Here is a 27470-nt window from a genome sequence, read left to right on the forward strand (position 1 = left end):
CTTTTTGTGGCAAAGTATTTCTGAGATAGCCTATTTTCACTTCAAGTGCCTTTCTCCACTTCGATAAAGTGTGGTTCAGTGCCCCTTTAATTTTTCAGTATATTGATGCCCTGTGCGTGTATCTAGCCGTTAAATCGGAGCAATGAGCAGCGTTGGGCATGCGAGTCAAGAAACGAAAGCGAAACCAGTTAAACCAACTGTCACCAAGGTGCCACCACCACACTGTGAGTTGCATTATTTTATTAAAAATAAACTATCCTTTTCTAAAGAAAAATATCCTTCCTTTTCTTAAACATTTGAACATAATTAAAGGTGCACTTTACACTTTTTTGCCTACCGCGCTTAGTTATCAAGGTTATCAATCACGCGTACTTCGACACTTCGAGTGACTTCGACTTCGAACTCGCATCAGTTGCCATGGCAACATTTTTTATAAACAAATACTGACTTTCTGCCGATCTGCATGCGTCGGCTAGCTTTTAATGATCGCCATTTCTCTCGTAGGTTATTGCTAATTTCAACAGTCATCGTCAAAGCAATGCGTTGGAATTTTATGGCTATTATAAGCTACTGATTACTTTACTGCATTGTGTTTACATCCGTCACATTGCGCACCGCTGGGCTTCAAATGTGAGGCGTTCTCGTGGCTCTCTCTCTCTATCAACTTGCCGTGTGCCGAGAGACAGCTACTAGTTACTCTCGTTTTAACGATTCACTATGTCGTCCAAAAAGCGCGAGGAGCCGGCCTGTATGGACGAAGTAGGGCCTGGTCAGGCGTACCTTCCCTTTGTTGTAATGGAGGACTTGTTGGACAAACTGAAGCTCATCAACTATGACACCGAGTTTACAACTCAGTTTAAAATCAAGCCTATTAGCAGGTGAGGGGCCTACAAAAATTTTAGCTTGGTCAAACGGAGAGCTATCAATGAACTATGTTCGCCTAAGAATGTTTACCTTTGAAAGTGCAGAAGCATAAAGCCCGAGCGAAGGCTTGATGGTTGAACAAACGCGTACACCCGTGAGCAAAAGTATACGGACCATGGATTGCGCGATAAAGCCGATTATTTCCTCTGTTGGTGAATGAAACTTGAAATTGAGGACTGGAGTCCAAACTTGGCACTACGAACTCTCCAGTGTGCTCGCCAACTTCAGTTTATGCATGGTACTTGCAATGAAATTCAGTTTTTCCAGCGACCCTGCGGTCCGTATACTTTTGCTCACGGATGTACATTATCTGAGAGCCTGAGAGCTTTATGATTTGATCAATTAAAGCTCTACGTGCTACGTATAAAGCGAGCTTAATTCACTCTTTTTTTTTTTTTTGTGGCGGTGTGACACTCGTTTTGCTTCTTTATTTCAGACATTATTTTGCAGTGCCAACGAACCCAGGAGAACAGTTCTACATCTTCTCTTCTCTGGCAGCTTGGCTTATCCAACAGGCGGGAATTGAGTTCGAAACACCGCAGGAGGTGACTTGCTCGACTTTTTTGTCACCTTAACTACACCTACTTGAAGGATTTTTTGCATTAACCTTGTATGACAAAATGTGCTGTGCCATTGTTTAGTAGAGAGCACAATATGTAAGGGCTTTTTAAACAGCTCACTTAAGCAAGGAGTAAAGTGCAGCTGCTAAAGATAAAATGTAAAAATAAAGAAATTTAACTTGTCACTTTTCTTAGCTGAACCCTATGCATGCCTTGTACAGTTGCAAATGCAGTGCTCTTGCAGATTTCGTGATCTGTAATAAAATTAACCGATCTAAAGAGTATGTGCTATTATGTAGTCACATAATTTATATAGCATTTATCCTATAATCAAAGTTTACATTTGCTAGTATATTTAGTACTGAGCTTCCCCCATTCAATGTCCCATATATTGGCACGAAAGAAGTACTGTATACCTGATAAAAGGAAAATCAGACATCCACTTGTTCGTAGCAATTGCTAGAAAGGAAACCCACACGGGTTCCTTGAAAGAAAAGCCTCAGAGTTGAAGAAAAATTCTTCCTGGTCCGGGACTCGAACTCTAGACCACCGCCTTTCTGGGGCAGCCGCTCTACCATCTGAGCTAACCAGGCGGCTAGCAGATGGCAGGGCGAAGTCGAATTTGTCGACAACACACGAAGCCAAGGCAAGTGTTTGACTTGCCTTGCCCTGGAAAGGCGGTGGTCCCGGGTTCGAGTCCCGGACCAGGATGAATTTTTCTTCAGCTCTGAGGCTTTTCTTTCGAAAAACCCGTGTGGGTTTCCTTTGTAGCAGTCGCTACGAACAGGTGGATGTCTGATTTTCCCTTTATGAATTACTTCTCTCCACCTTGCGGGTTTCCGCAGAACTACTACGTCAAATACTATATACCTATAATGTAGGCCTCATATGTTGATTCCTCACATGTGCAACATATTTGAATACTGTGGTTACTTTTTCAACATCTTCTTCCCCCTTTTAGGAAATAGCAAAAAATGTTTGAGAAGTCACCCCTAATCAAGTAAAACAAGTTTTTACAACCTCAACATCTGCAACACAGTGGACTCCAGTTAAGCCTAAGTCACTTAAATGGAAATGCTGGAATAACAGGATGAGGGTACAAGTTTGGGTGGCCATTCATAGGAACAATGTTAATGAGCTTTGTTCAAGTGGGACGACTCTTTGTGAACTCCGGTTAAGCCAAAATGTAACTGAAATTGCACCTATCTCATTGGCTGCCATACTTCACATCAGGCCAGAGTATGTTGACAATAATTTCAAATGGGAATGCGAAATAGCCAACAAATTCCAATGTATCAGTCATTTTTGCTGTCGTGGCATCAGCGGCTGCCGTGCAGCATTCACACTGCCTAGTTTTCGCGTTCCTTTGTGCATTGTGATGGCAACAGTAAAAAAACATGAGCACATGAACAAATACCTTGTACGAAAGAAACTGTGATACTCCAAGCACGGTACAATAATGCCTGTAACTGAAGTGTAATTAAAACACTTGATGCTTTTTAAATAAAACAACTTTTTGCCATTTTTGCGTGCATTGCGTAAACAAAACTTCTGATAAACAGAACTGTATTTTCTGTCCCTTGAATTTCTGTTTAGGGGGAGTCTACTGTACTTTCCTTCTTCCTCTAGCGTACCTTTTTCTGCACAAATGATTTCTTCTACAAGAAAGTTTCTATTGTTTTATGTGCATGTACTGAAGGTTGTTCTATTGACCTCTTTGTTGTTGTGATCTTGCTGTTGATTACACACATTTTCAACCAAAGTAAAATGTCTGTTTGCAGTCAGATGATCCTAACACCACAATATCCAACATCTTAGATGTGCTTAGGAACATGGTAAGTGTTTAGTGTTCGTAGGGATTTGGAGTGAGCCTGTTCTCCCAGCAGCTTGCATCATTTTTCTTTTGCTCTGGTCTCTTGCATAGGGTACCACTATTGACTTTCCTCCAAGCCGGCTGAAGCAAGGCTGGGGAGAGCATGTGATCTTCGTTTTGGACCATTTGGCTGACAAGGCCCTCAGGAAAAAACATTTTGCATGGAAAACGTGAGGAATTAAAACACCCTGCAGTGACTGCTTGTGCTACCTGCACTGGCCTGTGACGAAATTTAAAAAAAACGAACTTAGCAGACGTATGTACATCTGAGCAACTGATACATCATTTCTCTCTTCTAAGCACGCCACCCATTCCAGAACTGAACTGTTTACTTGGCACTGTGTATTGGATTCTTTGTACTTGATTTCTTTATTTGCAGAAACTGTCCTTTTGTTCTGAGCTGCACTTTACAGCACCAACCATACAGCTGCACCTATAATGCATGTGAGTTACAGCAATTGCACCATGTTGCCTTTTCATCAAATGTACTATTTTGAAGGGACATTAAAGAGAAAAATTATATGAGCTGTTTTGGTAAAAAACCCATCCACCATACAAAAAAAATCCACTCTTACTGTGAGATGGTGCTTGGTAAGCCATAGAAAACGTAAAAGACAGGTTGCGATGACAGGTTGCGATGCCGCCTTAAAATTCCTGCACCAGCCCACCGTGACACCACAGATTTTGTTGTCATCTGCTTGGGCCTAGTTAAGCGTTTATCACTAAAAATGGACTATGTTATATTCTAATAAAGCCAAAGACTTCACATGAAAAATTTCAACGAAATGTAGTCTAGCGTCCAGATTACACAACATGAATTACTGTACTGAAATGAGCCCAGTGCAAGGTTGATCATTACCAACTCAGTACAGTTGATCAGAGTGTTGCCTGAGAGAAATGGCACCACTGCTTGTTTATTGTTGCCTTCTTATTTTTTGAAGCTGTGCAGGTACAAATATGGCATAACAACGCTTTGTATGAAAATGAGATGAAACACATGTTTAGTCAATTTTGGCACAGTCATTATGTGTTGACCAACCACACGTCTGTTATTGACTCGTGGCACGCTGCAGTTCACACTACCACCAATAAAGCCACCATCCATTGCTTAATCTTTTTTTGTGCTTTATAAACAAATTATAAATTACAGCTCTGGACTTCAGCAGAATGGTGCATTAAGAGCATATTTGATGTACTCTACTTTACTAGAGGGTCGCATGAAAAGTTCATTTTGACGAAAGCATCAAAATTGACCTGGGCAAAAATATGCTCGACGACTGTTTATTCAGCATGGTATAGCTACCCCTGTTGTCTTTGATGCTTTGTTACCTGTTTGGTAGCTGCATGCTGGCTTTCCCCCAGAATTATTGATGTTTTTGCTGGAAAAGAAATTTGAAGAGGCACGCTTGATGTTGTCAAGCATTGGAAGTTCTCTGCCGTGGAGTGAGTTTCACAGGGACTTGAACAATGTTCAAGTCAGAGATCACAGTGCCTGGAGAGCATAGATGTTGAGGCAGAGGCAGAACATTGCACTCAAGCTCCAACAATTTTTCTTGCATTGGCAGAGATGGCACGTAGCTAGACATTGTCATGATGGAAAGCAAATGCCTTCGATTTGACAGTGCTGGAATTTTCTCTTATATTGCTGCACTGAGTGTATTCAGTAAGGGGCAGTACTTATCTGAACTCGCTCTCTGCACATTCCATATGCTCAGCAGTTTGTAGAAAAAGGTTCCCTTGCAGTACCACCAAATGCAAAGCGAGATTTTATTGTAGTGAGGATCTCCTTTGCGTGCAGTTGTTAAAGGGTCATTCTGCCCCACTTCCTCTTTCTGGGATTGTTGCTGTAATAGCAAACACTTTTCATCTTCAGTCGCTAATTGCCTGAGGAAAGGCTTTTCTCTCATTGCATTTGAGGGGGAGCTGGCTACATAGGAATGTATGGTGATAAGCGGTTTGCTCTCACTCATGTATTAATTAATCTAAACAGATTTTACCAAATCCTCAGGAACTGCAGGTTTTTATATGTACAATAACTCAGCTATCTCTCTAGTTGTGTAAAGCGAATTTACTTCAATTGTGGTCATCATCATCATGGGCCTGCAAGTTCTTTCTTTGTCTTGAATAGGGATGTCTTTGACATTAAATTTTTGAATCCAATTCTGGACAGGTCTTCCTGATAGAGTATCCCCTTCATAGTGTTCACATTGTCAGGTTCAGGTGCACTTAGTTCTTTGTTAAAAAGAAAACGTGAGGTTCCTATAGTGAGTTCAGGTGCACTTAGTTCTTTGTTAAAAAGAAAACGTGAGGTTGCTATAGTGAGTTTCTGTCTTCTGTCTTCATGCTACCTAATGCCAAATGACATTTTAAAAAAAGAAAGTGTTAAACTATACGCTTTAGCAGAAACAAACACAATCTTTTAGACTTCCTGGGTCTAACAAATTGGAATGTTCCTAAATGCTTTCCTAAATTCTCTTTGTTCAAGCGTACCATAATTGGCCAGAACTTACCAGAAAACTCAATATACCCAATATCAGATACTGCATTAGTGTTCCTAGAGTACTTGATGTACTACTGCTTCATTTATAAAATGTACTGGTTGTTAGCTGAGATAATAAGTTGCATAATCAGTAAATATTGGCAAAGAAAAAAGAAGACTATACTATATGCAATTCACAAAACCTTCATTCACTACTTTCATGAATTCACAAATGCATGTTTCTGCTGTTCAAGGCTTTTACCACCAGAAGAACAGCTTGAGGAAGAAGCAGTGGTTGATGATGCTGCTGAGGTGACCCTGGAGAAAATTGAAGAGGAGATGATGGAGGTGCGTGCTGACCTCTGTGTGTGTGTGTGTTTGTGTGCGTGCATATGCAGGTACATGCGTGTCTCTCTCTTTCCCTTTTGCTTTGTGTGCTAAAAATGGACATCTGCTTCTGCAATAGGTGCTCTTCAAAGCAATTGTTACCTGCCACATATTTATGTCAAGTGCATCTGGCTGCTACTTTGTAGATGGTAAAGTTTATTATTGACAGCTGTTAGCTTCCACGCACTTTTATAGTCAAATAACGTGTTACATTTCAGTTTGCTGCTGACAACCTGCATCATTCTGAGGGTAAATTGGCCCAGTTGGTTCAGCATAGGGAGGTGTGAAAAGGGCGACTAATGAAGACAGAAGAAAGGTGTTTCTAGTTCTTGCACTTTTCTGGCATCTAGATTTAATTGTGCATTCACGTTCTATTGTTCTCTACTCATGCTTCACTGTTTACTTAACTCCGGTGACCTTTTTGGAGATCATGTTCTGTCTATCTCCTTGTGAAAGATGGTGTTGGTCCATTATTTCTGGTCCTTTAACTCGGTAAGGCCATTACTGGTAGCACGATCATTATAAATATTGTTATACATAGTGTTAGAACTTGAGCCTGGTTCATATGTTTAGTATTGTGTTGCTTGAGCACTCATGTTTTTTCACGAAGCAATGTCCCACCCAGTTGACCCTGTTGTATCCTTTAGGAACAAGCAGCAGATGACGAGGATGATGACGACGGTCCAGTGATGGACCTGGATGGGCTGAGAACACTCTCAGCTGGCCGCTTGGTGAGATGGCAATTTTTTTTTTTTTTTTTGCTGTTACCTTGTCGAAAAATGTGAGAAAGTGCATCAGGAAATAATGCTTCTTTTGACAAAACAGACAAGAGGCAGGTGAAGCCGTCCAAACACAAAATACTATCACTGCAGTATGTGGTAATGAGCGCGTATTGTAACTCATGGAGAGCGTCATACTAATTTGATAAGCTGTATGGCCAACAGCTGTTATGCGGTCAGGCTATATCGTATTGCGACCTAGCCTAAACTGTGCTTATCACTTTAGTCTCATCATGGAGTTTCATAACAGTTTGTTACAGTCAATGTTTTAAGTATTCATGCACCTAGTGACAACAAATATATTGTCACGGGTATAAAACTATCTACACGGTGTATTTACAAGGTCTATATAAACAGCAGCAGAGAATCCCGAGAGGCTGTTGCCATTTTGTCGTCTTCACCGTCGATGACCTTGTTCTCTTTTCCCACCATAACACAACCCTCGGCAGACAAAGCACCGTCCCGGTGCTTCAGATGGGGCTGTCAGTAAGGGCATAGTAAGGCTTAAGCCAAGAGACGTGTACGACGTCAGGTGATGTAGAACCGGGTGGCAGGACGGAGGTCTCAGGGATTATGACGTAAGTGACATTAATCACTTGATGTAGAACACAGTAAGGGTCTTTGTAGCACGGGAGGAGTTTCTCGGAGAGCCCGCTCGGCGGCAAAGGGACCAGAGTAGCACGAGAGAGTTTGGTGAAAAATATGTGTCATGTTGGCGGCAATTGTAAGCGTGTCGTTGAGATTCCTGCAATGCCAACAGACAAGTACGGGCAAGCTGACGCCATGGTCAGCGTGGGCAATAGCATCGCGGGCGTACTCAGTCCTCGAATCCTATATCAAGGGAAGTGAAGTGTCGTATGGTAATACAGGGTCACGACTGAAGAATAAGTAAAAGGGGGAATACGCAGCAGTATCGTGGTGTGATGAATTATAGGCGAACGTGACATAAGGGAGCGCCACATCCCAGTCCTTGTAGTCGGGTTAAACGTATTTCGATAGCATATCAGTAATGGTACGACTAAGTCGCTCAGTAAGGCCGTTGGTCTGGGGATGATAGGAGGCAGCCAGTTGGTGCTAGGATATCGGCGATGACTTTGGAGAGGAAAGTGCAGCCTTGGTCAGTAAGGAGCTGTCACGGTGTGCCATGTACTAAAATGATATCCCGGAGTAGGAAACCTGTGACGTTGATTGCGCAGCTTGTGAGAAGTGCCAGAGTGATGGCATAGCACATCGCGTAATCAGTAGTGACAGCGATCCACCTGTTGCCAGAGCTGGACTCGGGGAAAGGGCCAAGGAGATCCAAACCCACGCGAAAGAATGGCTTAGGTGGAATGTCGATCAGCTGTAAATACCCGGCAGGAAGCGTTGCTGGCTTTTTACGATGTTGACAGGGCTTGCAAGCAGCTACATAGCACCGTACAGAGCATGTGAGGCCAGGCCAGTAAAAGCAGCGGCGCACGCGGTCGTAAGTGCGACTAAACCCAAGGTGTCCAGCAGTTGGGGCGTCATGAAGCTCCTGAAACACAGTTGAGCGGAGGTGTTGAGGAACGACAAGGAGAAGGGGAGGGCCATCAGTATGAAAACTGCGTCGGTACAATATCTCGTCGTTGAGAACCTACCACCATAACGATGGATCAGCAGAAGCAGATTCCATTCGGTCAATGAGGGTCCTCAAAGTAGCTTCATGGCATTGCTCGTTGGCCATGTCCAAAAGCTGGGAAATGGAAACAACACTTGCAAAAGCATCCATGTAAGCAGTGGCGGGCATGTGTACAGGGTAACGGGACAATCAGTTTGCGTCCTTGTGTAGGCGACCAGATTTATACACCACTTAATAGGAATACTCTTCTAGCTGCAAAGCCTATCGTCCAAGCCTCCCTGTGGAATCTTTTAAGGATGAAAGCGAACAGAGAGCGTGGTGGTCCGTTACAATGGAAAAGGGCCTGCCGTATAAATAGGGGCAGAATTTCGCCACTGCCTGCACAATGGCCAAACACTCGTGCTCGGTAATAGAGAGGTTACGCTCTGCAGGTGACAAAAGATGGCTAGCGTACGCGATGACATCTTCATGGCCGTGTTGAACTTTTGCCAAGATGGCACCAATTCCGTGGCCACTGGCATCAGTGCGCACCTCTGTAGGGGCTGAAGTAGCGAAGTGTCCTAGAATCGATGGGTTGGTGAGCATGGTGGTAAGGCAAGAAAAGGCGGTGGCCTGAGAGGATCCCCATGAAAATGGCACGCTCTTCTTCGGAAGATCTGTGAGAGGACGTGCTATGGTGGCAAAATTTTTAACAAAGCGGCAGACGTAAGAGCAAAGGCCACAAAACTTTGGACATTTTTTGAGGACTTTGGAACTGGGAACTCTCTCACGTCGCAAATTTTCTCTGGGTCGAGTCTGATGCCAGTCGCATTGGCGACATGCCCAAGAACAGTAATCTCACGATGGCCAAAGTTGCATTTCTTGGAGTTGAGCTGTAGACCGGCTTTGTGAAAAACGGCAAGTACAGCTGAAAGGTGCTTAATGTGTTTGCTGAATGAGGGCGAGAACACAATAACGTCATCTAGGTAGCAGAGACAAGTCGACCACTTGAACCCTTGGAGTAATGAGTCCATCATATGCGCAAAGGTAGCCGGAGCATTGCATAGCGCAAAAGGCATAACGTTGAAGTGGCAAAGACCATGAGGCATTATAAAGGCAGTCTTTTCACGATCTAGATCATCAACAGCGATTTGCCAATATCCAGACCGTAGGTCGATGGACGAAAAATACTGTGCCCCGTATAGGCAATCGAGGGCGTCATTGATATGAGGTAGTGAGTAGACATCCTTCTTCGTGATGCATTGTAGGTGGCGGTAATCAATGTGGAATCTCCATGAGCCATCCTTCTTTTTGACCAGCACGACATGGGACGCCCAGGGACTTGACGATGGCTCAATGATGTCCTTTGCTAGCATCTTGTCTACTTCCGTTTTGATGACGTGACGCTCCAAAGCTGAAATTCAGCAGGGTCGCCAATGGATGGGTGGATTATCGCCTGTATGTATACGATGTTTGACAAGTGACGTCTGGCCTAAAGGTTGGTTGTTCAGGTCGAACATATCCTTGTAGGAAAGCAATAGACTGCAGAGCTGTTCAGTCTCTGCAGGAGTGAGATTCAGGGTGATCATTTTCCTAATGTCGATGTTAGTACATCTGGCAGACCGGAAAGGCTCACGGGAAGCGTCAACAGCAAAAGTGGCAACGCCACTAACTTCTAAAGCAGGGATTGTAGCCAGGGTGATATCTTTAGCCAGAATTCGCTTAGCAAGCCTGAAATTCACCAAAGGAAGGTATGTGCGATTATCTGTGACCCTCAGTCTTGTATGCGGGACAGTAACGCCGTGGGTGAGAACAATGGCAGTTATGGGAGCAGAGATGTAATCACCATCGGGAACTGGCGTAGAAGGCAACAGTTCGATGTATGTCAAGTTCTGTGGTGGAACGTGAACAAAATCAGTCAGTCTTAGGCTAATTTCGTGTGGTGTTGGAGGAACGTCCAGGAGAGGCAGGTCAAGACGCACAGTACTTGAGGAACAATCGATGAGCGATGAATGGGCATAGAGGAAGCCTAGGCCTAGGATGAGGTCATGGGGTCATTGGTCAAGCACAGTGAAAAGGTCGACAGCATGGCAGCGGGAAATGCCCACACGTGCAGTACACATTCCGACCATGGTCACCGTGCTACCGTCGGTGATTCGTACGAACCGAGTAACAGCAGGCATAACAATTTTCTTTATATGGCGGCTTAGGCGGCTGGTCATAATCGATATGTGTGCTCTGGTATCTATGAGGGCTGTGACAGGTGTGTCATCAACTTGGACGTCAAGAAGGTTATGTCTCGTAAACAACGTAAAAGGAGGATTTTGCAGCAAATCCGACATTGCAGCTCCACCTCGAGGTGCCGCATTGCCTAATTTTCCTGCTGGGACAGTCCTGGGTAGGTCAGCGACGGCGAGCGGTAAAGCTGGGGCGGACCTGGCTGGTGACGTTGAGGCGAAGGCGAGCAAGCATAGCGGCAAGTCGAGGTAGTGGCGTCGGAAGCGTCGTAGACACGACAAGGTAAGGAACTTCGGGGCGAACTTGAATTCTGGAAGGTGTTTCGAGGAAGGGATGGCCAACGGCTCTAGCAGTGATGAGAAGCGTGTCCGATTCGGCCGCAGCAGAAACAGATCGGCCTGTTATCTGGTGTACGCCAGTCCAAGGGATTCCTGGTAGTGTAGGGATAACGGACACTGTGAGGTGGACTGCGATAGGACCGAGGCGTAGGAGCATGGCAGGTGTTAGGGCAACTCAAGGAGCAGGCACTGGGAAGACCATATTAGCGATTTCCTGCTGAACCACGGACTGGATCAGCGATATCGTCTCAGCAGTGTTGTTCCAAGATGTCTGTTGAGGCGAGGCAGGGAACGCTGCTTCGAGTTCGCGGCGAACAATTCGGGTCACGTTTTGGCTGGGTGGTGGCGAGCTAGATTGGCCGGCGGGGTCGGTACAGGAAGAGGTCACTGCAGTATTTGGAAGCCATATAAACTGATTGTATATACAGCAACTCTTCGCCTGCTTGAAAAGGCAGCATTCCTTCATGATGGCGTCCACAGTCTATAAGTTTCTGAAGACCAGAAGGTTGAATGCATCGTCCGCAATGCCTTTGATAATGTGTTCAACCTTGTCCGCATCTGGCATGGACATGTCAATTTTATGACAGAGGGCTAGGACATCCTGAATGTAGGAGACATAGGACCCGGTAGCAGTTCGGGCACGCGTGGCGAGTTGTTGCTTGGTGGCTAGTTGTCTACCAGTCAGATTGCCAAAAACGTCGGACAACTTTTCTTTGAACAAGTCCCAGCTGGTCAGCTCTTCCTTGTGTGTGTAAAACCACGTTTGCAGTGTTCCTTCGAGGTAGAACACAACATTGGCCAGCATTATGGTCAGGTCCCACCTGCTCACCTTGCTGACGCGCTCATACATCTTCAAACATTCTCCTACATCAACACATTGAGGCTGGTAAACTTGTCTGGGGCTTGCAGCTGAGGTAGAGCAACGTACTTGGTATTCGTAGTCGGCATTGCAGCTGCAGATGCGGTGCCTTGCACTGGAAGCATAGTTCCAGGCCAGGTGAGACGTCCACTGTGGAGCTCTGTGGTGAAGACGTGTACCCAGCACCTCCACCAAACTGTCATGGGTATAAAACTGTCTACTTGGTGTATTTACAAGGCATATATAAACAGCAGCCGAGAATACCAAGAGGCTGTTGCCACTTCGTCGTATTCACCATCTACGACCTTGTTCTCTTTTCCCACCATAACAATATTATAAAGAATACACCTGCAACTTCTGGCATTTAAGTTGTCAACAAATTAGGAAGGCAAGGCTAATTTGCAATCACAGTTACACTGTCTTGATGACAGTGTAACTAATACAGAAGGAAAAAGAGGCCAAAATAATGAGAACAGCACAATAATAGATTTCAACATGACTAAAAAAAAAGTCCTGCATTGTGGTTTGTGTACTGCTGATTTTCGCTTCCACTGGAAGCTTCCAACCTCGTCATAGTGCTGAAAAGTGTGCCTGCAAACAAAAATTATTCGGAAATGTATTCGTCCAAGTCTTTTCATAGGCTTTGCTATATGTGCAATGCGCACCGACGAACATGCCACTGGTGGCGGTCTCACTAATTGCTCTTAGGAAAGAAGGCAGCCATCCACCATAGTTTTCTGCATCGTTGCTCGTGCTTCTCTGTTTGATTCATGTTTTTCAAGCAATATAAGCAACACCCGTCGCATTTGCCTGATGGCCAAAGCTTCAAGGCATGTAGAAGAATAACTATTGCACGTTGAAGGGCTCAAATACCTGAAAGAACTTGCCCATGACATGGCTCTAATCATTCTTCACGAGGCTGCATCAGTGGCACCAATTGATCATCACTGTTCGATGGGAAATTTCTTGTTCTCATGGTTTTGTTTGTCACCTTGTTGTTTGTTGCACTCAATCATGATTACATAACCAAGCAATGAAGTTGATAACGACTGACCTGTGTTTTGGTTTAGTTTTGCCAAAGTGCAGCATGCAGAATAAATACATTTCACTTAGGTTTTGAATGCCACTAGTCGCTTTTACCATTTGCCACTTCTTTACTGTGTTTCTCTAGCTAGCGTGCATGACTGTATGGGTGCATCTTGTGTGCTAAAGCTGCTGAGACTTCCAAGGACTGATTTTGTTCATTTTGTGCAGCCTGTTAAATCATTGCACCAGCTATCATGCAGGTCATGTTTTCGTATCTACCACATGCATGGCTTCGTGCATGTTGAACTGTTGCTAGTTGCTTCATGCAGAACTGTTGTTGCTTTCTTTAAGTGCCCTTTTTGTAAGAGGCTTAAATCACACTGTGTTCTATCGGAATGATTACAAGCAAGTGCTTCTTAAACAGCTTTGTTCTTTTGGCTCGACGACATATTCAATGTCTTGGTTGCTTGAGAAATGTGTTAGAAAAGAGGTAGCTCAGGGCAAGGATTGCTGTTAGCTGCTGCATATGGTATTGCTGTCCAATTTTCTTTGAAAATTTTGACCATGTTTGTGCAGTCTCTGCACCTTGAAGCTCTCTGAGCATGCAGAGTGCTTTGTTTGTTTCACAGCTGAGTGCCTTTGTATGTGTACATTTTGGACTTTACTGAAATTTTTCTTGTTATCTTTTGTGGCGTAGAAGTGCAATGCCTATGCTGCAACGAACTACACCCGGCCTTGTTGCCAGCGCTAATTTACGTTGGCCGGCACTGCTCCGCCTTTAAAGATATCACTCGGCTTCTCTGTTCCACAACACTCAAATTAAAAATACTCAAAAATTGGTAAGGTTTTAGTTTTTTTCATTTCCAACAAGCTCACTAAGGGAACTTCAAATTGCGAGAATTAAGGCAGGAAGGGCAATTCATCAATGTATGCTGTGGAATTGCATTGGTGGAGCAGCGCTAACTTTCACTTTTATTCATCTGTGCATATGGTGACTTCCTTGACAAGTATATGCATTTCCGTTAACAAGCTTGCTAGTACTCCTCTTGAGGTGACTTTGACAACACTTATTTGGCGATGTCACGTGTGTTCATTGGTATTAAGATCGCTACAATGTACCCAGGCACCACGCCATGGAGAGTCGTTTGAGCTATAATTCCACACCAACAACATGAGCCTATTATTGAGGTACAGAAGCAGTATTATGGCAAGGGTAGAATTTTAAAAAAAAAGCGGTCTAGTCATTGCATTAGTCATCAGAATGACGCGGCTACTTAACACGAGCACCACTTCATATAACTGGGCTTTGTTACGCTTGCTTGCGGGACGCACCTGGTACATATGTGGACTTGGTTGTCCCATACTCCGGTAGCATTGTGTACATGTCCATTCTGACAAAGGCCACTACTTCAACAGCTGTACTGCTGAAGTAGTGGCCTGGTACATGAATGAAGGAGAACTCACGTCCACAAGCTTCAGTCATCCTTGCTGCAAAGCGTTGTCATCTGTTACCGCATCCCGAGCATACTTTCAAAAGCACCTGCTAGGGGGTCATCAGTGGTGCCTCTGTAGGCCATGCACTATGCGTATATCTGAGCTTTGTACTTCTATATTCACCATTATATTGGACGCATGTTTCTGCATGCTACGCTGGATCTGACGATGCCAGCATCTGACGGTGCATTCCAACGGCTTGGTAGGGCTGCATTGCTGGCTGTTCTTACTGATAGCTCACCATTGATGCTGGTATCTGGCTGTGTGTCTTCATCGATGCCCTGTTCATACATCCGCTTCAGGGCTTAGACGCATTCTGCATTGCTGGCTGCTGTTTGATCGGCATTTGATACCAGGCCAACACCTTTCACCGTTGGACTTCCTCACCGCCGCTCAAGAACCGTTGTGGTTTTCATGTGGAGAAAACAGCCTTAACAGCTTCGTTGTAAAATCCAGCGTGCTGCCTGTAGGAGTAACCAGTCAAGGAATGTTGAATAAGCATTGTTTAAGAAGCACACTTATTGATATGCACATTTCTACGACCGGATAATATAGTCACCCTGTTACTCTTGCAGAAATCTGCACCCTATGAATGCTTTATATGTAGCACATGCGCATAGAGTAATACATAGGGTATTACTTTAATAAGCAAGATAGTTAAACACATGTTCCTGCTTGTTTCCATTACATTCACTGTGTTATCGAATGAGCTCACCTAGAATTCCATTCATGCAGTTGCACTGACTCGTATAAAGAAGGGCAGTATAGTAAACTGAGGCTGTTTATAGATGTACTTGTTGAAGTAGGCAAGATTCGCAATGCCTGTCTAATGTTGCCACATGGTCTGCAATGTATCACTTCACTTTGGCTAATGCCAGTCTTCTTCATTCGTGCCAACAGTGCAAAGAACCATGCATGCACTTAAGGCTGTGCCGCCATATTATTGTATCAATGTTTTGCAACTGCCCTACTCATGCTGTGCTTTCTGCACAGGGTGGATCAGCTCAGTTGAACAAGCCCGAGGACATTCTGCAGTCAACAGTAGACAGCGCCGAGTGGAAGCTGGAAGTGGAGAGGGTCCTGCCTCAGCTTAGAGTCACTGTCCAACCTGATGCCAAGGTCAGTCAGCTGTGTTGTAGGACAGTGCCTTGGGAATTATGTGAGTAATGCATAATCCCCTTAAATCATGCACTTTCTTCATTCATTGCATAACAGTGCCACAAAGTAACTCTATGGCTTGTAGTGACATTCGTGTGACCTGAATTCTCCCATCTTTTTGCCTCAATGCTCCATTGTAACTGCACCAAAAGACTGCAGCCTCTTTTGTGAATCAGCCACCACTCGCACTCCATCAATCTTCATGCAATGCACCTCTGGCGAGCACTGCAAACTACCATTACGCCTTCACGTGCAACTGGTGCAACGTTGCTGCATGTACAATCTCTCATGAAGTGATTGCATATTTTCAGAGCCACGAGGAATGATACTTATCTATCCATCTCTGCCTCAACCCTTTCCTTTTCCTCCTTGTTCCCCCTCCCGCTTGTTTCATGTTAAAGGCACTGTGGATCTGCTCTCCATAGTTGCCTAACTTTTCTGAACCTGATCAATTGTGCTGGAAGCGAAGAAATATGGTGTTTGTTTATTTTTTCATGTAATTAGGCCTGTACAACCTAGAGAGGAACTTGGGACACTTAAATGAGTGAAGGAATGAAAATACAGTGCCAGTGTCTTGGCACTGACTTTACCGAAATTGTCCTGGCTACGGCATCTCTCATGGTCCCTGTGTTGCTTTGAGATGTAAAACCGTTTCAGTCAATCGATAATTCCATGGTAATATTTGTTCATTTTTTGCCAAAGGAAAAGAAAGATTGATTGAAGTTTTACGAGGTACTGTAGGATTATTATTTCTAGACAATAGCCAAGAATAACAAAGAAAGAAACTGCACACTAGAGAAAGACATTGACTAAACAATGAGTGTGGAAAGTGGCACTGTGGTCCTTACAGCATTCTAAAAGGCCTCTTCAACAGAGGGACTGCACCACCACTGACAAACGTAAAACTGAACAAGAAAGGGTGAATAAAGATAAGAGCAATAGGTTTCCTCTGTGGCTTTAGTTTATGGTAATGCGCACCAGCACATGCGACACCATAACTGTACCCTGTTGTGTGTATTGCAGCCCAGTGGGTTCTACTGATAGCTATCAGCTATACCTGTCCTACAATGCAGCTTCTGCGTGGAAGCTTTTGAGTTTCTTGGTTTCAATGAGGGGGACCTGAAGTTAGCATTATATTGCAGAACCTGACTGACACATTTCTCCTTTTTATGTTTCTCCAGCTCTTATGCTATGAAATGCCAGTTCCTGTTACTTCCCACACAGTCATGGGTGTTACTGTAGCATCCTGTTTGTTATATCCGAAAACTGCAAGCTTCAGCTTGAGGATGCTATGGCATGAATAGAAGCTCATGCCAACTATCGTGAATATATGTTCTATGATGACAGCATCATGATATCAGAACTGTGAATGTTAGATATCGTACCTGATTTCAATACAGCTCACGAAGTCGAATGCAAAGAGGGGGTGGGCAAAGGCACTAACAGTCACTCTATACCCAGGTTTGCGGATGCTATTGTGACCTTTGATACATTATGAGATTACTTCGATAACATAACTGTGTGAAAAGTGCAAAGAGCTATGAGTGCTCAAAAAGATGCTGTGGTTATTGAATTTTCGACCCAAGTGTCCGATGGGAATCACCAGCTTCATTTTAATTAAAACAGCAGTTAATTTCCCCTGTTTAATTTTTCTTGATACATTGTGCACTTACTTCGGTATACACTGCTGCGTGAAAAGTGACAAAGAGTTGTGAGTGCTCAAAAACAATCTGCTATTATCGAAAGTTTGAACCGAATGCTAGGTGGAAATCACCAGCTGTATTTTAATTAATAGAACAGTTTATTTCCCATTCCATTTGCTGGCACAATATGGTTGCAACTAAAAAAAAATTTAACCCCTCAGTTCTCTATATCTTTAGAGTTTCTGTAGTGAAATTCATGGCTACAACTGCTCAAAAAGATTGTTTAATACTCTAACTGCCACGCAGTAAAAGCAAGCTTTATTTAGTGATTGTTTAATAATAGTTTCTTGGCTTTCTATTTCAACTTCAAGTAATGTTTTGTGTGACAGTAGTTTATCGTATCATCTTTAGTGCTGCCACAACTGTTATAAGATGCTGCATTTTCCCAGATTGTGCATTCTTTTCCATGATCCTCTAAGAAAAACACGCTTCTACTGTATGTGACTGGCATTGCTGCAACTCTTATGTATGTTGATCTCTTGTGTCATGTCATATGATGTGCAGGACTGGCGTGGGCATCTAGAACTGATCCACCAGCAACGTCGTGAGCTTGATGAGGGCCTGCACATAACCCGGGCCCAGCTTGAGAGACTGTCGACTGGGCTTGGGTCAGTTCTGGACAAGCTGGCAAGCCGTGAGAAGTACCTGAATGCACAACTGGAAGCACCTCTGGCCCAGTACCGGTCAGTGCAGGAAGCCCTGGCACGCACACGCGAACACTACCGCACTGTAAGCGGGGGCATCACTGATCGCTCACGTACACTTGCACAGGTTGGTATCTAATGTTATCAACATCACTGGAATTTAGGTCCTTATGATTAAGTAGTGTCACATCACCAGAGATTGCTGATGGCTTCTGTAAAGTTCTTGCACCTGCTTGCACATATTGGTGCCTTCTTGTGCAAATACCAACTGGTGTTCTAAAGCGAAGCTTTCTTTGCCTCTCCCCTGCTCTTTGTGGGTGCTGGCTGCTGGCTTCTGCTGTCTTGCTGAGTATACTACCTAAACATAAACAGCACAAAATAACAGACAGCGGCACTGACTAACAGTTAGTCAGCACTGTTGTCTGTCTTTTTCTCATGTCATGTTATTTTGCACTGTTTCCGCTCAAGTCATGAACCAACCAGCCCAATTGCATACACTTCTGCTATACATCTTAGGCCACTGGGTATGTGAACATTCTTGGCCAATGCCCCACAAAGAGTATGTGCCATTGGGAATGTGACCAAATGGACAAGCAGAACAAGGGGCAAGAAGTGAAGAAGCCAACAAAAGATAATTAAAGGAGTTGACTACAGAGAAGTGAAGAAGGCAGCAACAGAAGCAGCTGAGTGTGGAGAAAAAAGTGAAGGAAACAAATTGGGCCCATAGTGTGCATTGAGCGAGAAGTGTTAGCTACAGAGAAGAGAAGTCAGCAACAGAAGCAGCTAAATGTGGAGAAAGAAGTTAAATCTATGAAATGGGACTGGATTGTGCATTGAAGAAGGAGCATTGAGCTACATTGAAGTGAAATGTAATAATCGAAGACATTTCAGTAAACATCAAAAGGAGCTTCATTTACCATTGATTTCCACATATGTGTGGGATCCGGTGATTTCTTGTGGTGCATTTGCGCCCAGTCACAACTCTGGTATCGAAAATGTTGTGATAAGGAATGAATTTTGTGTTGTGTCCTCTACGGCATGTAAAAAGTGTTGCCGTTCAAGCAGCTTGGGGGGGAACCGAAGTACTGCTGGCTGTAGCCTATTGTTCTCTGTTCAGACCACAAAGCTGCACTACAATTATTAGATGTAGGTTTCTCCTTAACAAATGTATTCAGGGCACATTACGTATGGTTGAAGAATTACGAAATATAGGATTTACGATCATTCTTTAGTGGCTACCCTCACATAACAGTGTAGCGTGCAATCGCACCCTGACAGTCTTGCACACGCAGCATTGCACACGCAGCATTGCACAATTTTGATTTAAGGTATCATACATTTTACATAAGTTGCCAAAAATGGGTAAGCTCTAAAGAAGGTTAAAGGAGAGAGAGCGTAAACTTTTATTTCAAATCAGCAAGATTTGAGTCCGGCGTCTTTTAGTGGGTCTGGGCACCCGCCGCGGACGCGGTTCTGAGACCTTGTCTCGAAGCGGCTTCCTCGGCTCGCTGGACGGCCCAGAGTTGTGCTGTCAGGTCAGAGCTGAGCAGTGCGGTCATCCAGCATGACTGGAGGCTGGCGGTGGAAGAGACGGAGGGGTCGGCACTGCCCGACTTGTTTGTTAGGTCCCGACACTCCCATAGCATGTGATTTAGTGTGGCAACCTCGCCACACGATGTGCATCTGTTTGTAGTGTACATGTCTGGATACATGGCGTGCATGAGTCTGGGGTTTCTGTAAGAGTCTGTTTGTAATTGTCTGAAGTGTACTGCTTGCGTCCTGTCTAACATAGCGTGACGGAATGGGTATATGCGTCTTTGTAATTGGTAGTGTGCCGTGATGTCGTGAAAAGTGGTCATACGATCCTCCCATGCCCAGACGTTTGCAGTACCCCGGAGAAAGTTTGCAAATCTATAACTTTGCATCAAAAACAGACGTAGCAGTTTTGTAAACTGCATCTGTTAGAGCATCTGAAGCAGATAAATTTACATATGAAGTTTCAGCTTATGTGAACTTCTTGGTGTTTATGAGAGCCTTCGCAAAATTCATACTTGCAAATTATTTATATATGTCAGAGAAATCTATAATACTGTACATAAATTTTCTGTGCTTCAGATGTCTCAATAGATGTAGTTTACCAAATTTCGATATCATTACTTGTTGCTGCATTATGGAGTTGCTAAAATGATGCACAATGCTTTCTCTTTTTTTTTATAATTTTCGAAAATTTTTTGTAGCAACATTGGCGGCATTAATAAAAAATTGACTTCCTACAGTCGGTAGATTTATTAGCTTTCTTTTAAATGCAGCAAACCTCATCATAATCGATGCAGGGGATGTTGACGAAAAAGGTTTCTCGATTCCCATGTGTTAACATAGGAGCCCCCAAGGTAAATCTTTAGATGAAGCTTTAGCTCAGGGGCTCCCATCTAAAACACTTGGGAAAAGAGAAATCGCTTTTCTCAGTAGCCACTGCACAAAAAAAGGTGAGATTCAAACCAGTTCTATAGTATGACAGCCAGATTTCTGCCCATTAAGGTCACAGACATAATAATGGAACCAGTGAATAGCAATATTACCACTCTCCTTCTCTTATAGCAGCTAGCACTTTCAGATTATTGGCATGCCCATCATGGCTCATAGCAACAATTTGCCTTTATAAGCTGGAGCAGCTGTGTACACACCAATTTCCCTCATCCTTCCCTTATGGCAGCTAGCATTTTGAGCCCCTATCTGGCATTGTAACTCCTTTTGGAATGGCCTAGATTACACAGTGCACTACTTTTAGTACCAACTCAGTTTGTAATGAGACAGCTTGTAACAAAACAGGTTGTAACATTTCTTTGTCAGAGTATACAATAAATCACTTGTTACCCGCCGTGCTTGCTTAATGGCTGCCAAGTGCGAGCTCACAGGATGAAATCCTGGCTGTGGTGGCCACATTTCAAAGGCGGCAAAATGCAAAAATGCTTGTGTACTGTTCATTGGGTGCACCTTAATGCACCCCACGTGGTCAAAATCTGGAGTCTCCCACTACAGCATGCCTCATAATCAGATCATTGTTTTGGCACATAAAACCTCTGAATTTAATGAATCAATTGTCTTGCCATCATAGTCTCCATCATTGTTGATGTGATGATCATGCTGTTATAAAGCTGTTCTACATGGTGCGATTTTAGCTCTCTGCAACTGGGTTCCGCAAAATTAGTCGTGCCGTCGCGGAGTCGAAGCGATCTGCGTGATTTTGGGCAGGTCGACAGCAAGTGCCATTGAAATTGGACTTTTCTGCTGACATCTATTTTGCATGTTGTGCCAACATCTCTGCAGTTAAACACTAAACAATTGTAAATGTAGAAAGCTGTTTATGGCGAAAAAGCATACTACTTATTCTATTTTTAGTCAAGTAACAACATTCAAACATATTACCAGTTTCCATGTTCTTTTATTGTAACGATGAAGGTGTGAATACATTGAGAACTGTGTTTGATCTTGGGCGTTGTTCTGATGGAAATAGCACCATCACCGATGCATGTGAAGGCTGCCAGCAAAAATCACTCAGCGACAGCAGCAAATCTTTTCGCTTAAGTCGCTGCATGTTAAAACAGCCTATAATCAGGCTGTCGTCATGCCACCATTATCGCTGTCATTTGCACCTGACCTTTTTTTATAGTTCTAGCTGTTATGGACTCACTTCCCTATTCATTTTGACTTCCACCTGTGGTCATCAATAAAATACCAGAGTGCTTTGCGAGAATTTTATGAAGAAATAAAAAAGAAAGCCGCAGCACTCTACAAAGATTACAACTTTGGACCCACAGATTGCCAGTAGAAGATTCTGTCTGTAAACCACTCTGCCGATGCCGTGAGGAAAAATGCTGCACCTGGACAATACTGTGCCAGACCACTTGAATGCTTATCCAAATGATAGGCTGCTGTCGTGCTCTGTAGTTCATCCATAGACTAATGCAGAGGTGAAATGAAGTCAGCAGGAAGAAGCAAAAGGCAGTATAGAAGAAAGAAGGAAGAAAGTTTTGTCCTTCTACTTCTCCACTACTGGGGAGTGCCACCTGCACATACAGAGATGACTTGGACTAGAGGCAACACTGACTAAGGTTTTCTTCTTGAAAGGAGATTGCTCGCGTGCATCTGCAAATGTTTACTCCAACCCCTACCGCATGAAACAATGCAAGACTTCCTGCACATAATATTATGCCAGCTATTGCATCACCACTTTGCATTATAGGCAAAACTGAAACCTGCGACTTGAACACCCATGAACTTCTCTGAACACAAAGGACCTAAAGCAGCTTTCACCAGTGTTTGTACAAAAGACATACCCATTTTCTTCTCAACTGCCATATGCTGCTAAATCTGCAGCTTTAGAGAACAAGAAACTGCTTAACATTGGATATTAGCAGAGCATGCGTATATGGTCACTAGAATCTGTGACGAGACATCAAATTTCAGTCCTTTATGCACTGCTTGTGTCAATATATTTCCCGTTCTGCTACTGCTGGAATAATATGGCATGGAATAGTAGGCCACAGCAGATAGTTGTTGTAATCCACCTTATTTCTCCATTTGACCATGATCATTTTTTGCAGATTACGGAAGAGCTGGAGCAAATAAAGCAAGAAATGGAAGAGAGAGGCTCTAGCATGACCGATGGGAGTGAGTTCCGTCATTTGTAGATTCCTGTTCTATATGTTGACTTCAGAACAGTAAAAGTTCAGCTAAAGACCACTGATGATACAGTCCCTCTTGACACATGTAGCAGGCAACAGCAATGAAAGTCGACATGACAACATTCTATAAAACAACCCTCACTAGGTTTAGGAATTGTAAGCAAGCAACTGCGGTGTGTAGATTGTGTGGTGACGATTCTGTCTGCAAGGTATTACACTGATGTATTCTAAAAGAAAACTAAAAATTCAAACAATACATTGCATGTTCTCCTTTTCGGAGAAGCCAGTCGGCCCTCCAGCAAGATGATGTCATGTGTGTGATGCTTCCTTATGGTGGATCCACACAACGAACTAATTCTGTCTTTCCTGCGACGGACGGCGCATCACGTGACTACACGTCACGAAATCATGCTCTCCGCACGTCATGCGCGACCTTTACGGGCGGAAAATGCCGAGTCATTCTCCGCATCCACATTCTGGCGGTCGAATGCTGTGGATTTAGCCTAGGATGCTCTATAAGACTGCCAAAAATGCATAGACGTGAGGCCCTTGCCTGAAGCATCGTTGTTTTGCTGGTACTGCTCACCGCATCGCGGTGTCCTGCCTTCCTATATGATGACACGCGACAGCTACTGAAGAAGCTGCTCTCTTGTCACTCGAAGCAGCCTCCGGTATTCCTCGCTGTCACTCACCAACATCTCTTGGTACAAGTGGTTTTGCATACCCAGATGCTTTTTGGTGATATTGTCCTTGTGCCAACAATACCTCTTTCGATTAAACAAGTACTCGTAATCATCCAATTCGGGCGAAACAACAGCCATTGCGGCCAACCGTCGTTTCCTTTCTATCTCCTTGTTCATTCAGAGCGAAAAACAAATGCGACCTGGTCTTCATTACAACGATGGTGCTACCTAGAGATAGTAGAAACAAGCAAACATTTGTAACTTATGGCTACTGAGATCTGCTCGGGCAGCCGCAAAATCTTCGAGGGGATGTTCAACCAATACAGCCACTCTAAGCGTACACACCGAGAATCTGAGTGTGGCTTTCGGAAACGGTGCCCAAGCATCACGAATACTTTGCTGTCGAAGCTTCTGGACACAAATGTAAAGCAAATACAAGCATCAGTTTGAAGCTTACGGGCCACTCAGTGAATGATGACAAGTTGATAGGTTCGAGGTGGACGGCAGCCGCTTCGAGCAGTGCCGCCATCTTTATTTTTCCGGCGTGGTCATCTGCTCACCCTGTCCGTCGTCTGGATGTGCTTTGCAGCCAGACGAGTGGCGCATTAACCATCCGCGGAACTGATTTTCACGGAGCCGTCTGTCGTGTGGATACACCATTACCAGATGCATGGTGCCTGCAGCGGTCAAATAGCCAACAGCAGTGCAAACTTGTGTGTTCCTATTAAGTGCAGTGCATGCAGAGCCACCTCTGGAAATGCACAGTACAACAATAAGAAGGAATTCAATGGAGGTGAGGGTTGTGACAAAAGAGGACTTGTGCTCTTGGCCATAATATGGTAGAAGGCAGAAAAATAATTTTGTTTGTGGATGCTGGTCAAGGCAGTGAGAGAGAGCCTGGGCTGCAAGGAGGGTAGCTAACCTCTTCACACCATTGCTATTGACATTTCACTAATCCATCACATTTAACTAACCTCCGCCCTATTACACAATTAGGCCAAAGTGCCATTTGTATAGTAAAGCGTTGACTCACTCATATGTTGCTATCTCAATCACAGTCGTCATTTTTTGTTAAAAATACTTGCAGTAGGACACTCCCTGCACAACCCTTTACATCCCATAAAGCGTAACTAAAATTCTCAAGGCGGCCTCGTGAGGGGCCCTTCAGAAGTAAAGTTTATAATTGCTGACTTTTGCCAGTGCAATCCTGTGGGCCAGAATCTTGGTTGATAACTTTAGAGGAAGCTATATGCTGTACAAAAGGAGCAATAAAAAGGAAAATGATAGGCATAGTGCTTAGAGATAGAAAGACAAGCAGTATGAATTATGCCTTGCATGTTAATGGATTATATACTAGTTAGAATTAGCAGCGTAGTGGGTGTTGGACAGGTCACATAGGTAGCCTACCACAGTATCAGAGTGAGTACCAAGGGAAAGGAAATGCAGTCGAGGGTGACAGTGGAGCATACGGGCTGATGATATTTTCAAATTTTTAGACATAAGGCAGATTCAGCTAATGCACAATACAGGGTAATTGTAGATCTCTGGATGTCTCGCTGTGTAATTAATATATGCTGCTGGTGATTGTAATATTGCCCATTCTTCGAGACTGCATAGATAGTGTAGAACGACTGGTTTGGCCACTGGAAAACAAGAACACCACAGCAGTGTCCTTGTTTTCTTTCTGTCGTCACTGTGTGATGCTATGCTAGCTAATCCAGTCTATATGCACCAACTAGTCCAACAAAACATTGCGTTAATGCAGAGTGTTAGGGCTGCTATTTTGTGGAGATGTATTTTCTGATGCTATCGCGTTCCACGCTTTGTCAGTGGTCAGAGTGATGCTCCCCCTGCATTATCAGTGGGATTAACCAGCCATGAACTATGGATGGTAAGAGTGGTATAGAATCAAGTAGAAGGAATCGCTACAAAATCTTGGCTCTGTAATGTTTAAGGCAGTTCCAGTTTGCTGCATAGTCACCAATGTGTGACATAAAACATGGCACCTGTTTTCTGCAAGACCAGTAACATATGACTCTTTGGGAAGCACAGAAAAAAGACAAACACAGGCACTGAAAAGGGCAAATGCACAATGTGCTTACTTCTAATAAATATCTACCCTTTCCCTCAAGTTGAGGGGGGGTGTACATGTCACGAGAGCGCAGGAGAACCGGGAGATGGCATCATGCGCCTCTCCCATATCTACACCGGCTCTTGACGCGTCCACAATATGCAAATGTAATGATGTGAGTATACAGGAGGAAATGGATGTGTCTGCTTCCTGCATCCTAGATTTTCAAATTTTCAAAACAAGGCACCACCACTACCTGAACATTTCAGCATTTAATCCTTGTACAGACTTTCCTAAGTATGTTTTTTTTTTTTTTCCATGCTGTATAGATCACTGGAATTTGTGGTGTAGCTGTGTTCATCCACATTTTGAGTTTTTAAAATCTATTGAATATGTTAGTGCTGCGCACCTTGTTTTATTGCATTGGGCTGTCTCTTACTAGATCGTTTTATGCATTTGCATTATTACACTCCTGCTATGGTTTATATTTGGGCTGCAGTCCGTACAAGTAAAGAAATAGATAGTTGGGGCATTCATTGCTGTGTGGCAAATAAGAGCATGGTCCCTCCAGCTCACCCAGCCTTTCTGTGGTATAATTGTGCACTCACGTATGTTTTGGGTTTGTCCTTTTCAGCTCCCCTGGTAAACATTCGCAAAGCACTGGCTCGCCTCAAGACAGAGATAACACAGATGGATGTCAGGATAGGTGTGGCTGTACACACGCTTCTCCAGGCCAAGATTAAGGAGAAGGGAAACCTGCGAGACGTCGCAGATGCACCAACTGCCAGCTACGACTCTGTGTATTAGCATTTCTTTTTCGTGTTCAGCAAGGAACTCTCAATAACTAAAGTGTTTGCTGTTGCTGTCATCATTTGCTGTGACAGATGTGTAATTTGTTCTGTTAATGGACTATTTAGTCACTTGTCCATTAATGGCTGCCTCTGTGGTTATTTCCCTGACTTAACGATGCAGTACAGAACTCCCTTCTGCTTGCTACTTGTTACAGCATATACAGATCAGATATGGCATCTGAAGAAATGTTTCCATAAATGTTGGATGGCCTAAAAAATAAAACCATTTTTACTGCACATGTAGCTTGTAGAGTGCATGGCATTAAAACAAATCGCTTCAATGATGTACTGGTCTTGATATACAAAATGTTTTCTGCGGCTCATCCTCAAAATGACTCCATTTGTGTTTTAACAGCACAACCATCGCCTCCAAAGCAGGCGAAGAAGAAGATGGATTCACGTGCGGGTAGCACATGATAAAACATGCTAGCGCTTGACCTGAGCAGCCGCAGTGTCGGCGACTCCTGAGATCCTGCTGCACCATGACTGGCCGGCCTAAATAAACTGTGGCTATGATGGCTACCCCTTCACACCGCCTCCCACAAATTGGTGACCTGGACAACTGAACTCAGCCTTCCCAGAAATTGGTGACCCAGACGACTGAGTCCAGCCATGCTCGTGTCAACCCACAACCTGGTGACACCACACGACCAAGCCAAGCCATGCCAGCGTCCGCACAACTTGCAGGCAGCCGTCCTTGCTCACTATGTCACCTCGAGCACTCACTCACAACCACTCTCACCATTTGAACCATTGCGTCATTCCATGTCTTGTCATCTCACATCACCTGCGTCCACCTGTGCCGGCCCCAGCATCAGACCTCTACTCGGTTCGTGAGTCTCCTCCCCAGCTTAAAGGCAACTGCGTGACTACTCTTTCCAAGGGATCCACTGGGCCAAACATAAACACTTTCAGCTATTCTATAGCCCGTCGCTCTCCTTCCTTGGACATTTCCTCAAGCTGTCCGCTTTCCATTCGAGGACCTTCACTCATCACCGATACAGAGGCTCACCCACCGGCTCCACTAGGCGCCAATTTCACTCTTGCAGACACGGAGATGCCACAAGCACAACCTTCACGACGCCTTCAGTGACCACCGCGACCCTGATACTATCAGCATTTCAGATTTCACAGCAAGA

General features: G+C 44.0%; 1 protein-coding gene across 2 annotated transcripts; it reads left to right on the top strand.

The window, feature by feature from the left end:
* The first annotated feature begins 426 nt into the window (after positions 1–426).
* IFT57 (intraflagellar transport 57) lies at positions 427–26558 on the top strand. Of its 2 annotated transcripts, XM_065448938.2 has the most exons (10): positions 429–878; positions 1361–1469; positions 3266–3319; positions 3409–3527; positions 6091–6184; positions 6871–6954; positions 15530–15655; positions 17902–18168; positions 22646–22712; positions 26115–26558. In XM_065448938.2, the coding sequence occupies exons 1-10, from the start codon at positions 718–720 to the stop codon at positions 26285–26287; spliced, it is 1254 nt and encodes a 417-aa protein (XP_065305010.2). In that variant the 5' UTR covers positions 429–717; the 3' UTR covers positions 26288–26558. The 2 variants fall into 2 exon arrangements, with proteins under 2 accessions (XP_065305011.2, XP_065305010.2); XM_065448939.2 differs by lacking the exon at positions 22646–22712 and having other exon boundaries at positions 427–878; positions 26115–26269.
* The last annotated feature ends 912 nt before the right edge of the window (positions 26559–27470 follow it).

This window comes from Dermacentor albipictus, chromosome 4 (genome assembly GCF_038994185.2).
Source record: "Dermacentor albipictus isolate Rhodes 1998 colony chromosome 4, USDA_Dalb.pri_finalv2, whole genome shotgun sequence".
NCBI classification, from domain to species: Eukaryota; Metazoa; Arthropoda; class Arachnida; order Ixodida; family Ixodidae; genus Dermacentor; species Dermacentor albipictus.